The sequence below is a fragment of the Heterocephalus glaber genome, unplaced genomic scaffold, assembly GCF_053883595.1.
Source record: "Heterocephalus glaber isolate CG9 unplaced genomic scaffold, H.glaber_assembly_v1.0 deba00000621, whole genome shotgun sequence".
NCBI lineage: Eukaryota > Metazoa > Chordata > Mammalia > Rodentia > Bathyergidae > Heterocephalus > Heterocephalus glaber.
The window spans coordinates 6,827,312-6,845,666 of NW_028258153.1; the positions used below are offsets into that span (position 1 = coordinate 6,827,312).

General features: G+C 45.7%; 1 protein-coding gene across 1 annotated transcript; it reads right to left on the reverse strand.

Annotated features, from left to right (window-relative positions):
• Positions 1 to 6,744: 6,744 nt before the first annotated feature.
• On the reverse strand, positions 6,745 to 17,971 carry LOC101712581 (C-X-C chemokine receptor type 2). Its single transcript, XM_004864607.4, has 2 exons — positions 15,667 to 17,971; positions 6,745 to 10,813 (listed from the first exon to the last, which is right to left on the reverse strand). The coding sequence occupies exon 2, from the start codon at positions 10,788 to 10,790 to the stop codon at positions 9,732 to 9,734; it is 1,059 nt and encodes a 352-aa protein (XP_004864664.2). The 5' UTR covers positions 10,791 to 10,813; positions 15,667 to 17,971; the 3' UTR covers positions 6,745 to 9,731.
• Positions 17,972 to 18,355: the final 384 nt, after the last annotated feature.

Below are 18,355 nucleotides of genomic sequence, written 5' to 3' on the forward strand. Positions count from 1 at the left end.
GAATTCCCAGCGATACTCCTGCATCAACCTCCCCAGTGCTGGGATTACAGGTGTACAGTACTACACCCAACTTGGAGATGGCGTTATTATTAATGATCAATAACTTACTTATTCTTTTTTCAGCTGTGGAGCATTCCAATGCCTGGGTGGATCTGATTTTTTTTTCTTTTTTCTGTAGTGGAGATCGACCCCAGGGAGCACAGAACTACATCCCAGTCTTTTTTATTTTTGAGATAAGGGTCTATAACTTGTCAATTTTACACAGGAGGAAACTGAGGCATAAAAGTTTAAGTAACTGGAGTTGGGGTGTGCATGCAAGGAGCTGACCCCAGAGTTAGTTACATTTTTTTTGGTAAGGGGAGTACTAGGGATTGAACCCAGGGTCTTTCCACTGAGCTACATCCCATATCTTTTTATTTTTATTTGACACAGGGTCTTGCTAAGTCATTAAATTGCCCAGGCTGGTTCAAACTTTTGATCCTCCTGTCTCAGTCTCCCAGAGTGCTGGATCACAGGTGTGTGCCACCATGCCTGCCTGAGAGCCACACCCCTAACCCTTCACTAGATCAACCAGTTTAAAGTAGAATTTCGTACTTTTCTTCTAACAGTACTTGCTAATGATTGCTACTTTAGTGCTTTGTTTCTGTTAGCACGTCTTGGCATTTAAAGGCTTTGCAAGATGCTTCTGTCATTCCAATGTTTACCACTCAGCCAGCCCCAAATTTTTGCCTGCCTTGGGTGATGGATGGGAATAAATGAATAAAAATGAGAGTCGCTTTGGGAGGGTGCTCTGGCTCATATTCCTGGCTTTTCCTCCCCTCTGAGTCTATCTACAGGTACTGGAGGAAAAAGGTCAAGTGGACAATCTTTTAGTCCCACTGTCAGTCCCAGCTACTGAGGAGAAGCTTCTTGTTATAAGAAGAGGGTAATGAACGGAGAACTGGGAGACCAAGGTCCACTGAGGCTTCTGTCACCTGTAGTTCAAGACTTTGGTGAGTGCCACTGGCTCTGGCCTTCAAATGGCCCACCTGTCACTAAGAGAGGTTAACCAAGAAGTGGGTCTTTGAGCTCCATTTCAGCTGGGCATTCTGGGTTTTGGTACAGCAGGTCAAAACCACCACCTACACAAGTGGGGAGTGCAGAGCAGCAAGTGCAGTGTGTGTAGCACGCCTGTGACTAGGTGTCCCAAGATGAATTAGCAGAACCTTCCCATAAACAGAAAGCCCTTGTGCACCCTCGACCCCAGGTCCCAGAAACTGCTCTGGCATTGAGGCTCTGAGCCTTGCAGAAGCTGCCTGGGCACCAGGTTTGTGCTCTTCTGGCAATTGGGTTGGGCCTGTGGGCAAGTGTGGTGTTGGTCAGAGGGCAGCAGAGGGATCTGCAGAGCCACAGCCAGCTGTGCAGTCCAGCACAGCAAATGCCTCAGCAAATTGCTGGGCGGTGCAGGAGGGTGTCTGGAATTATTACTGAGGGTGAGTGGAGACAAAACACAGGCATAACCCTGATGGGAGCCAAGACTTTAGGCCAGCCTCTGGGACTGCTTGGCTTGGAGCCAGTGCTGATGGGAATCTGGCCAGGGGAACGTGTCTGACCTCATACTTTGCAAGGTCCTGTTGAGAAATCAGTGGCACGTCCATCCGGGAAGGTGTCTTGTGCACGTCCCTAAGCCACTAGGGGAGTGGACTTGAGCTGGTACCCCTCTCTGCCACCCCCCCCCCGCCCCTAGCTGCTTCACCTCAGGCAGACTGAATGGTCAGGAGGAGGTGACAATGCCAGGCCCCCTGCCTTTGGCTAGGAGTCAGCAGCAGTGAGGGGCTTGGAGGCTGAAAGTGTATGTGGAGAGAGGAACTAGGAGACTTACCTGAAAGAGAATCACCTGCACAAAAAACTGATTCCAAGAGGGCATTTGTCATCTCCAGTTCCAGTGTGGTTTTTTTTTTGGGGGGGGGGTACCAGGGATCAAACTCGGGTCCTCCTGTTTCCAAGGCAAGCAGTGAAACCACTGAGCTAAATCCCTGGCCCTCCAGTGTGTTTTAAACTAGGGTCTTGAACAGGGCCACCTGGGGCTCCAGGTTCTGGCGCAGCTACAGCCTTGCTAGGACTGGACCATCACCCGTACCCTCCCTGCAGCTGCGGTGGTGATCCAGGAATCTTGTCTAGACCTTCAGACCGGCCCTCTGCCTTCCTCAGCTGTGCCCTGGCATGCAGACACAGATGGCTCCCTTACCCTGTGATTTCTGATTCCTGGCAGGAAGTCAGGTTGAGTGCAGTCAGTGCGAAATCTGGGTGGGAGTCAGGAGGGGCTCAGTCAATGGGAATCCTGGTAGAAGGTTGGGGAGAGGTTGAATGGAGATCAGCTAGTGGGAAGCCTGAGAGGGAAAGCCTGGAGGACCCTGAACAGGAGAAGTGTCAAGCCATGGCATTTTCTCCCTGGGGCCTGTCCCAGATGATGCTGTGCGGGCTGGCACGCGTCAGGTGGCCCTCATACCACTGTCTTTCTCGGGCTCCCTCATTTTGCCTGGTTAGGTCCAGGGATGCTAACAGCACCCCACTGTCCCTTATCTGGGAGCTCTGCACCAATTCTCAATACTTTACTCAAATCCTGTCTGCATTTTTGTTAAAAGTCCCTTTATTTAACTCTTACTGAGTTAGAGAAAACTCTCTCCTTGTCCAACCTGACTGCCATTGAGTATGTTCTTGCTACAGCCTGATCCATTCAGGAGTTGTTCCTAAATCTACCTTTAAAAAATTTTATTTTGTTTGGTGGAGATTGAACTCGTTTGATGCTTGCCACTGAGCTATATCTCCAGACTGTTAAAAGTGTTATTTTTGAGACAGGGTCTTGTTATGTAGCTCAGGGAGCCTCCAGCTTGCTACCCTTCTGAATCAGCTTCCTAAGGAGCTGGGATTTTAGGCTTGTGCTGCCATGCCTGGCATTAATTTGCCTTTTTATAAGATGCTCATTTTAAGTGTAGAGGACTTTCAGAGGTGCTGCTCCATTCCCTCAGTGCTGCTTAGTTCTTCTGTGGTCTGCTGTCAACAAATTTCCTTATTGCTCAACTATTTGAAAATAAGGTGGTATTAAAAAAAACACCACATTGGACTTGGTGGTGCACACTCAGGAGGCTGAGATAGGAGAACTGCTGCGAGTTTGAGGCCAGCCTGGGCTACATAGGGAGCTCAAGGCCAGCCTAAACTATATAGCAAGACTCTGTCTCAAAACAAATAAACAAACAAATGAACGAATGAAAAAAACTGAAACCAAAAATCCCCCAAAAAAACCTAGTGGGGGGAGGGGGCACCCTGATCTTGTTCATTGAATGACTGACTATAAGACATAGCAATGGGCACGCCCAAGCAGCCCGGGCTCCTGGTGTGTGAGGAGGGTTACTCTCATGCTGGCTTGGTAAGTCCCACCCATATCCGGACCTCACCATCTTCATTTTTGGAAAAATCCAGCCCTAAACAAATTATTGCAATGTATAATCAGAAATATTACTTCACTCTTCAGTTCTCCTCAGCACTAACACTTATTAAACTCTGTGTATATCCTCTTGTCTTCCAAAACATTTTTAAAAACTTTTATAAACCCACATGTATCATAGTGATTTCTACACAATTTTTTTTTTTTTTTTTTTGGTACCGGGGATCGAACTCGGGTCCTTGCGCTTGTGGGGCAGGCAGCAGAACCACTGAGCTAAATCCCCGGCCCTTCTACACAATTTTTTACCACAATGTTGTTCTACTTTCCCTTTCTATTCGACATTGTTTCTTGAAGATCTTTTCATGTTCATTCATATAACTACTTATTTAAGTTATTTTTATTTTATTTTTTGGTCCAGGGGATGGAAGCCAGGGCCTTGCACAGGCCAAGGACTCCCAGTGAACTGCGCTCCCAGCTTGACTTCATTGTTTGACAATTATTTTTGTAAACAGCTTTACTGAGGTATAATTTAGCCACTGTAAGATTCACAATCTGTTTTAAGTATACAATCTGCCTTAGCTCATTTTCTGCTGCTGTAACAGAATACCACAGACTGTATAATCTATAAACAATAAAAGTTTACTTGGCTCATAGTTCTGAAGGCTGGAAAGTCCAGGATCCTGGCACCATGATCTGGCAAGGACATTTGTGTAGTGATAAAACATGGTGGAAAGGCAAGTGAACATGTGCAAGAGAGGCCTGGTGTAGTGGTCACGCCTGAAATCCCAGCTATATGAAAGGCTGAGGCAGTAGGATAGTGAGTTCCAGGCCAGCCTGGGCAACTTAGCAAGACCTTCTCTCAAAGTGAACTAAAATAAGAGTTGGGGTATAGCTCAGTGATAGAGAGCTTGCCTAGCATGTACAAGGTCCTTGGAGGACTAGCTTAAACTTATCTGCTTTTGGGCTTTGTTCTGTTTTTTGAGACAGGATCTTGCTCTGTAGTACAGGCTAGCCTTGAACTTATGGCGATCCTCCTGCTTCAGTCTCCCTAGGCCTGGGATCACAGGCGAGTGCCACTGTAGATGGCTAAACTTGTCCTTTTGTAAAACTCAAGAATTTCTGTGGTAACTGACTCCCAAGATAAAGGCATTAATCCATTCATAAGGGCAGACTCTCATATTCGAAGCACTCCTTAAAGTCACCTCTTGGTGCTGCTTTAACAGAACATTTTTTCTTTCTTTTTTCCTCACTTTTTATTAGTACATGTTCCCAGTATATAATGGTTACATTCTGATACAGAACACATCTTAATTCTTTTTTTCATCCCCTTCCTCTCCCTTTTCCCCCTTCCATATCTTGGTCCCCTTCCCTGGTGCAAAAATGCTATTTCCCTGTTTTCTATTATCTTCTTTTATTTAATAGAAAATAACTTTCAACATGAGTTTGGAGCAGATATTCAAACTCTAGCACAAGCCAAAGATTTTTAGTAAATTTACACAGTTGTGCAAATATCACTGCAGTCCAGATTTAGCATATGCCCATCACCTCGGAAAAGCGCCCGGGGCTATTTACACTCTATCCTGACCTCATCCCTGGCCCCAGACAACCAGTCATCTGCATTCTGTCCCCATGGATTTGCTTTCTCCGGATCCTTCACCTGGATGGACTCACACAACATGTGGTCTTCTAGCTTCCTTAACTCAGTGTTTTTAATGTTGCTTCTAAATCACTGTATTTGCTGTATCTGTGGCATGGATGCTCCATCATAGTTTATATAAATCCCCTATGGACATTTCCATTGTTCTTAAGCTTAGGCTTTGACAAATATACTGTGCCCATGTGGGTATTTCTCTGGCATCAGAGAGTATGTACATAAAGTAGGTAGAGAAATGCCTTCTCTAAAGATGGTATCTATTCACTCTCCTAGCAGTCAGGGATGAGAACATCTTCTGATTTGATGAGTTGGATCTCCCAGACTACAGGAGGTAAAGCCTGGACTCAACACCCTGCATTGGCTCTTTGAAATGACCCAAGTTGTCCCTTTGTCCTTCTGATTACCTTCTCTATGTTGTTTTCTCTTTATTTTAATGACTAAACACATACATACTAGCAGTTACAGAGAACTTACACCTGTAGACTACAGAATATAACAATACAGTGAATCCCAGCACCCGTCATGTAGGTTAAGGCAGAGGACATCAGTGCCCTTCATATCCAGGTGGTGCAGGGCAGCAGGGACATTGTATATGAGACCTGGAACGGGGAAGTGGTAGTCACACTTGTTAGGCTTTGGAAGGTTCCTGAAAGGCACCTGACACCACTGCACATTTTCTACTATCTGCTGACAGCAGCTGGGGCCCCAGCACCTAGGGTGTGCGTTTCCTTCAAGACGCAGGCCCCCAGCCCCAGCCGGCCATTCTCACATTGAACTTGGACCCGCACAGGCTTCAATGCATCCCAGAGGGTTCCAGCTTGCCCTCACCATTCCCTTCTTTGTGTCCATCTTTCCTCCAGGTTGTCCTGCTGGCTTCAGGTCCCACATCAGGAGCAAAGCCAACAGCCTGACACAGACTGTCTCGGCAGCTCCCACAATGGTGTAGGGCAGAATTAATATTACAGACCCCTCCTCCTAGTGGCTCTGCAACTTGGGTTGAACCCTGACTATACAGATGTGCCCTCAATAGGAAGTTGGATTTGCTTGTCTATGAATTTTGTATTGGGCTCTGATGTCTCTTTATCTGTCCTCCTACCAGTTCAGAGCAGGGTAAGCAGTAGGAGCCTGCTGCCACATCTGTGTCCCTAAGCTTCAGCTGGTCCTTACCTCTAACAGGATGGTGGAACCCCAATACCCTCAGCTCCAGGTACCGATGAGTCTAGGTGCAGAAAAACTGGACAGGTCCTACCCTTGTGAGTGCAATATACAATTTCCCCCCTATCCTGTCCAGTGACTGAAACGTCACTGTCACAAAAGCAAAATAACTGATAAAAAATGAGCTGAACTAGGAATTTTTATTTCAGCTCTACCTCTCTGCAGCCATGAGGTTTTGGAAAACTCTTCATGCCAGAATTGTACTTGAGAGAAAGAGATCAAGTCAGAGGGAATGGGAGGAGAGACAGAAAAAGGTAGAGAGAGAGAGAGAGAGAGAGAGAGAGAGAGAGAGAGAGAGAGAGAGAGAGGTTTAGAATTCACTAAAGTGCAATTCCATCTCAACCTTGTTGCTTCCAGGCTCATCATAGCCACCTTTTTTCCTTGAAGAATCTTGTTTCTGTTGTGCCCAGATCGCGAAGTCCCCAAAGACCACCAAGGAGCCGATTCCGATGCAAACGCACGAGGGTCGTTTATTCAAGCTCGAGCAGGGGCTCCCAATCGTCACCGACGCAGCGGATCAGAATTGAGAGCCCCGAATTTTAAATTAACGGGGTTTTTATAGAGGTTACAGCAAGGTTTGGAGATTTTTCATTTAGCAGTTACATGATTAGTTAACAATTAGCAAGCATGAAGTGTACATTTTTGATTGGCCAGGTGCATCGGGGGGTTGAGGGGCGGTTACATGTAGGTTTTACGAGGGAAATGAGGGGCAAAGGTTGGTGGTCGACTGTCACGTACTGATGGTCAGCAGACACACTGACTATTAGTCACGACCGTTACGTACTGACAGTCAGCACATCTACAGATTGTTCTATGGATAGGGGGCCCGGAACGTTTATTTCCTGGGCAAACAGATGGCTGAGTAATTAACTTAGGAACTTTGGTTTGTTACAGATTGTATCTTCTGTCCCAGAGCAAACATATTTTAACCATTAATTTGAGAGGCTAGGGGAATGGTGGATTTTAGCAAAATGGAGTCGCTTTGGTCTCACAGTGTCCCCCAGGCCTTGTTAGAGGAGCAAAGAGCAGAGTCTCGGAACAGGAGCAAGGCCAATTTGGCCTCCTCCCTCGAGAGTCACCCAGGTAGCCATCCAGCCGGTTGCTTCACCCAGCCAGAACACCACTAGTCCTTCTGGATTCTCCAATGTTCGGTAAATACTCATCCTTCTGCACTTTCTCCCTGCTGTACCAGAGGAGCAGCTGAGTCAAGCTTGCTCCTGAACTTAGTGCAGTCCCTGGTGGAGAATGAGCTTGGAACAAGGGCTAGTTAGTGCTGGCTTAATCCTGCTTGCTGAACACAGTGGGAAAAGCATTTTTCTCAGTTGCAAGTGGAAGTTAAATACCCTCAAGCAGGGGCAGGGTTTCTCCTTGGCTCCGCACTGGCTCCTGCTTAATGCTGAGATTGGGGCGATTTGGTAACTGGAGGTGTTTAGTTCCTCTTGCTTTCCTACTCCCTTAGCAAAGACTCCCCCTCCCCCAGCCCTGTGAGTGAGTACGAGTTCGACCAGGGCAGGGCTCTGTCTGTTTTGAGTGCTGCTATATCCCAGCCTGCTGGGACAGGAGGCCCTCAATACGTGTTGAAGGAATGATTCAAATCTCTTGTTTCGGGTAACAGATTGCATATCATTTCCCTGTTCTGCACTCTACTCTCTTGTCACACCCTGAAAGAAGGGTAGATGTGTGCTGGAAAGGAGAGAAGTGGGAGCTGCTTGTTGAGGCCAGGAGAGCTCCCTGCCCTCTGGGTACCCAATCGGACTGATTGGTGACCTTCCTGACCTTGTGCCTCTTCTAAACCCATCCGGGATGCTCCGGACTACTAGTATACCCCAGATCTGAGGAGCACCACAGGGCCCCAACACATTGTCCCCACATCCACGCTCAGCAGTGGGGGCTGGAGGTGGGCAGCATGAGGAATGGAAAGGAGGATCTCCATCTTCATCCCAACCTTCTCTCTATGGACCCGGGACCTAGCAAGGGACTTATTTCTTGAAAGATCCTCACTTTAGGACCTCTGCTCACCCTAGTTTACCTTTAAGTAGCAATTTGTTTTTGGTGAAAGTAATGAAATAAATACCCAACTAAAATTGGTTTATACAAAAAAACGTTTAATGATATTGTTTTACAAGAAATTGTAGGTAGGTGGTTAAAGTGCCTTTTTGGGCTCTGGTTTTTTTTTGTGGTTTTTTTTGGTACTGGGGATTGAACTCGGGACCTTGCGCTTTTGAGGCAGGGCGCAGAACCATTGAGCTAAATCCCCGGCCCCCGGGCTCTGTTTCTTTTAATTGATGTTAAGTATATGTAAACATTTACTTTTTTTGAGGTTCTGGGGATAATCCAGGACCTTACAAAGGCTAGGCAGCAGCTCTACCACTGAGCTATATTTCCAGCCTCTTTTTTAACCATTTTAAGTGTACAGTTTAGGGCCATCCAGTGCTTTCATATTATTATACAACTACCACACTGTCTATCTTCAGAACATTTTCCTCACCCCAAATTGAAATTCTGCACACATTAAACAGTAACTTTTCATTCCCTCACCATCTGGTAACCATTATTCTCTTTTTGGTCTTGGAATTCAACTACTCTAGGTACTTTGTGTAAGTGGAATCATATAGTATTTGTCCTTTTGTAGCCTGTTTATTTCACTTAGAAAAATGTTTTCAAGATTCATCCAGGCTGTAACATGCATCAGTCCTTTCTTTTTTTATGACCAAATAATATTCCATCATAGGTATACATCACATTTCATTTATCCATTCATTTATCAATGAACTTTCAGGTTGTTTCTGCCCTTATTGTTGCAAATAATGCTGTGGTATAAGGATATTTGTCCAAGTCCTCACTTTCAGTTCTTTTGGGTACATGCCTAGAAGTGGAATTGCAGCATCATGTGGTCATTCTGTTTAATGTTTTTTTTTTTGGTACGAGGGATCGAACTCAAGAACTTGCACTTGTGGGGCAGGCACGGTGCCACTGAGCTGAATCCCGGCCCCCTGTGATTAATGTTTTAAGGAAAACTGCCTTGTTGTTTCCCATGGTGCCTGTGCCATCTTCTACTTCCACCAGCAATATGCAAGAGTTCCAGTTTCTCTACCTCCTTGCTATTTTCTCTTTATTTTTCTTCTTTCTAATAATAGCTTCCCCTGGTGGGTATGAAATGACATCTCATTGTGGTTTTGATTTGCATGTCTTAGAAAACAGACTGCTTTGGGCCCAGTAGTAGGATGGGCCAACTCTACCAGTTAGCATGGTGATCATAGAAAGGGCTAGAGTGCCATGCAGTGGGCCTGGTGAGGATGAGGCCTCGCTTTTTCCTGTAACCACAATGGAGGGGCTGCATCGCCACGGATACCATGAAGAGCCAGCGGACATGAGGCTTGAAATAGGAGGCTGAAGGAAAGGAGGAAATCTGAGGGGCTACAGCTTGGGCAAACCATCTCAGAGGGTGGTAGAAGTGTTTCCAGAAGAAGAGCCAACAAAGGAAGGCCGGGCCTCCTTGGGCAAGAACTCCTTGCTGACCAGGCCGTAAGTGGCCATGATCTTGAGGAGTCCATAGCGAAACTTTTGCCCAATGAAGGCATAGATGAGGGGGTTGAGGCAGCTGTGGAGGAAGCCCAGGATCTCGGTGGCCTCCAGGGCCCGGTCAATGTCATTGCGGCGCTCACAGGTCTCCTCGATCCAATGGTTCCTCATGAGAGTGTCCGCGAGCAGAACCAGGTTGTACGGCAGCCAGCAGAGTAGGAAGACAAGCACAACAGCAAAGATGACCTTCATGGCCCGGTGCTTCTGTCCCATTTGGGCCTTAAACAGTGTGCGCAGTGTGAAGCCATAGCACAACAGCATGACCAGCAGTGGCAGGATGAAGCCGAAGATCTGGGACAGGATCCGCAGCACCATACGTCCTGTGTTTGTATTGTGCCCAAGGTCTTCATAGCAAACTGGGCTGAAGTCAGATGGGTAGACAGTGGTACGGAAAAGTAACATGGGGAGGGACAGAATCAGAGATACTCCCCACACATTTAAGCACACAAACTTGACCAAATACCGCTTCTGGATCAGAGTGCGTGTGGCGTGGACAATGGCCAGGTAGCGGTCCATGCTGATGCAGGCCAGCAGCAGGATACTGCTATAGAAGTTGACTTCTTTCAGGAATGAGATCATCTTGCACATGGGTGTGCCAAAAGTCCAGCCGTTCATCTTGGAGGCTGCCCAGAAGGGCAAGGTCAGGGCAAAGAGCAGGTCAGCTATGGCCAGGTTCAGCAGATAGACATCAGTGACAGAGCAGGTTCTCCTGGTATACAAGACGACCAGCATCACCAGAGAGTTTCCCAGCAGGCTCAGCAGGGACACCAGGGCATAGATTATGACTAGAACATAACTGTTGATTTCAAGGGATTCTGGGTGACATGGGGCAGAATCTAATGGAATAAGGGACAGATCAGTGCTGTAATGACTAAACTCGTCAGTGTAGTTGTACTCCAATAAAAATTCTTCCATTTTCAGGTAAACTTAAATCCTGCCTATAGAGGAGAGATGAGGGTTACTGCACAGTAAAATCATCCCCAATTGTTACCCATGCACCCGAGAAATTGGGATAGAAAGGATTCTTTGCATTGGTTTACATATTATATGGAAGTAATTTTTACTTCCAAGTTGTAAGTGATAGGAGCAGTAAGATTATGAGACAAAATAGTATATTTTAGAAAAAGACTACAGTTTTCTTCAATATCAGAGAGAAGTGATCATTTTCTGTGACGTTACAGTCACCCAAAACATTTTTGAAACTTCCCTGTTCTCTTTCCTTCCTTCCCTCCTTCTTCCTATTTTACTTATTTATTTAGTGTACTGGGGATTAAACCCAGGGCCTTTGAACTGAGCTATACCCCCAGCCCTTTTTTTTTTTTTTTGTACCAAGGATCAAACTCGGGTCCTTGTGCTTTGGAGGCAGGCAGCAGAACCACTGAGCTAAATCCCCGACCCAATTTATTTATGAATTTATTTATATATATTTAATGTTTCTTTTCTTTTTTGGTACTGGGGATCGAACTCAGGTCCTTGTACTTGTGCAGCAGGCAGTGAAACCACTGAGCTAAATCCCTGGCCCCCCAGCCCTTTTAATTTTTTAAAATTTTGAGACAGGGTCTCACTAAGTCACTAAGGTGCCCAGGTTGAGTTTGAACTTGCAATCTTCCTTTTTTACCGGCCAAAATGCTGATATTACAGGCTCGCACCACCATGCCTGGGTCATGCTATTTCTTTATAAAACTTGACTACCCTATGACCATATCTAAATCCATAACCCATCCCCAAATAGAAGCTAGTGTTAGAGAAGAAACAGCAAGTGAAAAGTCCTAGAAACTATTTCATACTTACTAGGCTGGGTATAATTTTTAAAAGATAGGTAATAAAGGGCTGGGGATTTAGCTCAGTGTTGTTGCTATCTGCCTTGCAAGCACAAGGTCCTGAGTTCGATCTCCAGTATCAAAAAAAAAGGTAATAAGGATGTGGAGAAATGGGAACCCTCGTACATCACTGATGGGAATGCAAAATCGTGCAGCACTGGAAAACAGTGTAGCATTTGCTCAAAAAGTTAAACCATGTCACCCAGCAATTCCCATTCTAGGTACATACACAAGAAAATTGAAAATGTATATTCACACAAAAACATATACACAAATGTTTATAGCAGTATTTATCATAATAGCCAAAAAAAAAGTGGAAACAAATCAAATGTTCATCAACTGATAAATGGATAATTTAGGGTATATACATCCAATGGAATATATTCACCTACAAGAAGGAATGAAATACCACACAAATGAACCTGGAAAGTATTACTGTAAGTAGAAAAAAAGTAAGATACAAAAGGCTTCGTAGGGCCAGGGGTTTAACTCAGTGGCACCGTGTCTACCTTGCAAGTGCAAGGTCCTGAGTTTGATCTCTGGTCCCAAAACAAAACAAAACAAAATGGCTTCATAGTGTATGATTCCTCATATGTGAAGTGACCAGAATAGGCAAATTAATAGAGAAAGAAAGTAGGATTAGTGGTTTCCAGGAGCTGGAGGGAGAGAGAAATGTTAATGAGTACAGGATTTCTCTCTGGGATGATGAATGTGTTCTGGAACTAGTGGCAGTGGTTTATATAGTCTGCTATATAATCGCTGAATCACACACTTTATGTGGGTAACTTTTGTGGTGTGTGAATTACATCTCAATTTAAAAAAAGATTAACCAAAGAATGCACAATCTTGCAGAAAAAAAAACAAATATTAAAACAACAACAAAAGTCCTCGGAAGCTTTTCTCTTTAGTAGATGATAATCTCTGATATTGCCAATCATATGTAGAAAAAAAGAAAACTGAGTAGATTTAAGAGAAACTGGAAAAATAATGCCCTTCTTCCCTAAGAGCAATGAAATCTTAACCTTCACTTTCCTGAGAAGGTATTACTTTTCCCTGTAAGTGATGGGACCCAAATAGATAAATTGCCTTCCCAGAACAACAAGACCACAGAGAGCGAAGATTTGATCAGTCTGTGAACCTAGAAAGACGTGACGAAGAGGGTGGAGGGCCGACTGGCCAGGAGGAAGGGAAGCCATGGGAGAGGCCGGTGGTATAGCTGGTTAAGCCAGTGTGATTGGCAAGACCTGAAAGGAGTCACTGGTTCTGCAAGCTCACAGACAAGAGCAAGTTTGCTGAGAAACCCAAGGTTCTGTCCAGTGAAGTCATGAGGTCGAAGATGGGTCACCTCTAAGAGCAGATGATCAGTGATGCTCATAAGGGAACAGATGGCCCAAGAGAAAACCCAGCTTTCAGAGTGGGTGCAGAGCATGGAGGGTACAGAGGGGGTAGAGAGCAGACGACCCAGTCATGAGCATCAGCAGCAAGCAGCAGGGCTGGGGTGACTGTGTGGAGCACGTCCCCAGGTAAGTCCTTGCTCTAGATAGCCCTGTTTGGCTGGGTTTAGTGGAGCGAGGGGAATGGCCGCAGGCATCTGGGTGAGCTCATGCTCCCAGGCCTCCAGGGTCAGCTTGAGATTCCTGGTGGTGACCATGCAAGTCAGGATGAAAGATCAGAAACTCAGAAGACAAAACCAGGGCAGAACCATGACCTCTAGCCTGGGGATGAGGAGAAGCCTGTTGTTGGTTTTGATGTGTGTTTTAATTTACCATTCTCTAGAGGCAATGAGTTGGTAGTTAAAGGGACAAAATAAGGGAAGGGAGACTGTACATCCCAGGTCTGCTTTGTGCCTTGCCAGTGAATAATCCCCTCTGGTCCTTACAGATAGCTGTGATTCGCCCCAGTTTGCAGGTGATAAGACCAAAGCCCAGAGAGACTGAGAAACCAGCCTGTGACAACAATCTGTCACAGAGCAGTTGCCACTCAGGGAAAGCCTAAGCAGACCCTCTAGCTCTTCCTGTTTTTAGTTTACCTTAAAAATCACCAGTTTTACAGGGAGGCAGAGCTTTTGGAGATGGGAAGGGGAGATAGAGATGGAAGGGAAAGGGGAGAGGGAAGGGGAAGTGAAATGAACTAAGTCGAGATGTGCACCCGAGCCAACTCCCCACGATGAATGTATTTATTATGTATCACAAACATGCACTAATAAAAAGAGAATGAAAGCAAAAATCACTAGTTTTAGAGGTGACACAGCTAAACAATGTGTTATTTTTTTTTTTTTGGTACGGAGGATCGAACTCGGCAGGCGGCAAAACCACTGAGCTAAATCCCAGGCCCCTAAACAATGCGTTATTAGTCTCCCACTAGTGTTGCTGTAGATGACACCTCTGACTGAAGCCACCTATTGGGTTAAAACTCTTCTGTGAAAAGCTGCCCTCACTCTTGTCTAGAGACAGCTGCTTTTTGGTTACTTTCCCCTGTTCTCTAAGGAACATGTCCTAATGATTAACTCCAGGATTAACTCTTCCCAGGAACAGGAGCTAAAATGACATGTGTCATAAGACTTTCTAATCAGTAATTTTCTTTAGACTTACAGAATTCAGAACCTCTGATGACCTGTGGATAATAGGAGCCTGTGCAACAGAAAAGCAGGCCACCTAAAGTTTGTGACTACCCTGGCGCCGCGCTGATACGCCTCCCCGCAAATCCCTATAAAAGCTTTGTGCCTGAACCCCTAATCAAGATGGCCTTGTTTTGGAGATGAGTCCCTGGCCTCCAATGTGCTGGCTTGTCAGTCAAGGGCCCCCATCACCCTGTATCTCCACTTGGCTTCATTAGGCTGCAGCAGAAGTGATCTTTCCCAGTTACACAGCCAGGATTCCAACTAGGTGTAAATGGCTTACTTACATTATTTTCAGCCTACAGTACTGCTTCTAAAAAAAAAAAAATCACATCTCGCCTATTAAATATATTTATAAACTATGCATTTTTGGTTTTTTCCTTGCTGAAGATTGACCTTGCATGTGCCTAGCATATGCTCCACTGCTGAGTGCTGCCCTCAGCCCTCTATTTTTTTTTTTTTTTGGTACCGGGGATCTCAGCCCTCTATTTTTAAGACAAGTTTTGTGTTTTTTTTGGTACTGAGGATCAAACTCGGGTCCTTGCACTTGCGCAGCAGGCGGTGAAACCACTGAGCTAAATCCCCAGCTAAGGTAAGTTCTTGAGACATAATTGAGTCAACCTGGGCACAGTTGACTCCTGTAACTTACAATTTTGAGCATTGCCATCTTTTGCTATTCCTTAGGCCTAGAAAGAAAGAAGCAGCCCTTGTTGGATGATAAACCAAACACCTTTGAACAGGCTAGCATCTGCCGACTTCCCAGTTGTGTTCTCTGTGACCGAGAGAACATTCCAGCTTGTGTGAAAATTCCAGCCCCTTGATGTCTCATAGCAGTTCAGAAACTCCATGGTGGAATGAATTCTAATTAGTTAATGCTATGCAAATGCAATAGCATGTGGCATTTACAAAATCCCAAACATTTAAGGTAATCTTTTCAACACCAAAAACAAATCCAGCCACTTTACTACAATCCCAGAATTCCTGCTCTCTTTCATGTAGCCCACAAGTCCTTGCATTTAGTGGAGGAGAGGGGGAGTCCACAGTGTCTGCCCATCCTCTGACCCAGTCCCAGCCAAAGGAAGGAGGGCTGGCTGGGTCTGAGAAGGCTTCAGGGCCAAGGGCAGGGGGTGACCACAGATTGCCCTGTGTGGTTGTTGGACAGGGTTGAGAAAGGCGGCAGAAATTTTTCCTTTGCGGGTAAAGGGGTCTAAAGCAAGGGAATGCAAAAGGCAAGGGGTGAGGAGCCCATCAAGGGAGAGAGTAGATGCCCAAGACCAGGCTGGGTGTTGGGGGAGAGAGAGAGAGAGAGAGAGATTGATTCTGGGTGGCGGGAGGGAAGGGGTTCAAGACTTACCAGGATGCTGGGGTTTTCACCTGTAGAACACCTCCAGGAGGGTAGCTGAGGCCAACGAAAGGGTGGTAGTGATGAGAACTCACTGGAGGAAGTGAGTGGCAGATTAGATTGCTCAATTCAGGGAGGAGCTCCTGAGGGGGCCGGATGCTTTGGTGTCATTGAATAATTCCCAGGTCAGCTCTGGGATAAATTGTTGTCTTATGGTTTTATAAAGCTTATGTTGGGAAGGAATCTGTGCCATTTTCTAGCCAGTTTTTCTATTTTACAGAGGAAGAAACTGAAGCCCAGAGGAATGAAGGGCCAAGGGGATCTCTCTCATCTTCGTCATGATGTCAACAGCCCCCTGGCTATTGTTATCTGACTCTCCCGGCCTCCAGCTGCTCAGTCTTGCTACTCAGCAGCAGGACTGGGCTTTTACCTGAGTAGGGGGCGGGCAGCTGATTGACAGCAGCAATGGAGCCTTTGCGTCTGCTGAGTTGGGCATTTTCCTCCCTGGACCTAGTGCCTTTTGTCTTCTCCTGCTTCAGAATCTTGAGGACCTCACAGACTCCTACTCCATGCCATGTCTCATTGAGAATCCTCACTACCAACTAGGGGCCCCATTCCTATCCCTCTTGTTTTTTATCTCACTCCCTCAAACCTCTGTTCTGGTCACAGGCCCAGCTTTGGGTGTTGTTCTTTTCTGGCTTTCACGCTTGACCTTGTTTGAGGACCCCATCTCTACAGGAGCTCCCATCCTACCTTTGGGGCCAAGACCTTCTAATGTGGAAAAAAACCTCTTTTGCTAAAAGTGGGAATTCCACAGAAGTCCAACACATTTTTGAAAATGTGTTGAGTGACTCTAAGAATATATTTTGTCCCATATGTTACTGATAAAGTAAAAGGATTAATACAGGTAGAACCAGGAACATTTTCCTGTTTCCTCCCAACCGCACCTCAGTGAACCATGCTCCCCCACCCCTTCTGTTGCTTCCTGGATCCCAGGGTCCAGAGAGTCCCCAAATCTTGGGGCAGACTCACTTAAGTGGCCTGGCCCAAGGAAAAGGCCTTTCCACCTGTACAGCAGATGTTCCTTAGGATTTGTCACCTGTCATTCCCATACTGGGGAAAAATGCAATGACACCTGGCCAGTGAATGCTAAAACCAGACCAAGATTCCTTATTCCTGGAAAGAGGCACATGAGAGCAGAACTAGCTGAGCAATACTGGGCAAACTATTTTTCCTTTCTGAGCCTCAGTTTGCTCATCTGTAAAATGGGGCCATCAGTAGACTGCAACTCGTTGGGTTGTGGGAGTATGAAATGAGAGATTACCAGGGAGTACTTAAGACATGCCCAAAGCACAGAGTTAACTTTTATGATTGTGATCAATAGTAATGGGATTGGGCTGGGGATTTAGCTCAATGGTTTCAAGGCCTGCTACGTAAGTGCAAGGACCTGATCTCAATCCCCGGTACCAAAAAAAAAGAAAAGAAATAGTAATGGTATAGTTTATTAGCAGACAACACAATGCCTCTCTCCCACTACATCCCCAGACAAGGGGGAGCAGCAAGCCTAATTTCAAGTCTGACTCTTATGTATGTCTTCATTTGCTTTGAGCTGGAGAACAGTAGTCATATTAGTTGCAATCCTGAGTGCCTAACTCAGTTCTAGTTACACGGGTGAAGTGTTTTTCAGAATTTGTATCTTTTAATCCTCCCAACAACCCCATTAGGTAGGCACTCTCTGGATGAGGAAACTGACTCCAAGAGGTTAAGCAACTTACCTACAGTGACACAGCTGAACTGGGGTTTAAACAGTTTTAAAAATATTTTTTATCTCCCCCTCAGTAAATCATATATTCTGTCCACTGTGACAGGAGCTGGAGCAGACTCAGGTTTCTGAGCTCTGTTATGCACTTCTCTAGAAACCCAAAAGAAACCCAAAGGCTAGGATGGCAAAGAGGTTGCAGATTGGACATTTCCCAACAGCCCCCTTCTTGATGTTCTTTAGTTGATTTCCTTTCCTCTGAGCCCTCTGCATGCAAACGTGTGCATAAAGGGAGTGAATGAAGAGCTGGGTTCCAATCCTGCTTCTGCTGATAGCCAGGGTAAGGGTAGATGGGCCTTAGGGGCTTGTTTTGGAAAATAGGGAAATTGTTCTGCTTAGCCACATGTAGCTATTTAAATATAAATTGATTAAAATAAAATAAAAACTTCTTTTTCTTTTTTTTGTGGTACCAGGGATTGAACTCAGGACCTTGCGCTTGCAAGGCAGGTGCCGGAACTACTGAGCTAAATCCCTGGCCCAATAAAACTTTATTTCCTTCATCATACTAGCCACATGTCTAGTGCTCAGAAGCGGCTTTTGGCCAGTGGCTGCCATATTGGTCTGTGCAGACACAGAACATGTCCATTACTACAGAAAGAGCTTTTCTACAGCATTATCTAGGCAGAGACTCAGTGATTTTAACTCCAAGCTTCTGCAATGCATCACCCATTTCCAGAGGCCTCGAGGAAGGCTGAAGTTTCCAAGTCCCTTCCACCAGGGATATGTCCCTGACAGTCCTAAGACAGGTCAGCTCACCTACCTGCTATTGCTCTGATTGGAGTGGGCACCAACACCCTTGCTGTGACTCAAGACTTGGTGGCAATCAAGGCTGTTGGAAAGGAAGAAAGTGAGGCAGCCTTGCTGGGGACGGCTCTGACTTGG

Excerpts from the sequence above, each read along its gene's own strand:
- LOC101712581 (XM_004864607.4), bottom strand. The coding sequence starts at position 10,790 with ATGGAAGAATTTTTATTGGAGTACAACTACACTGACGAGTTTAGTCAT.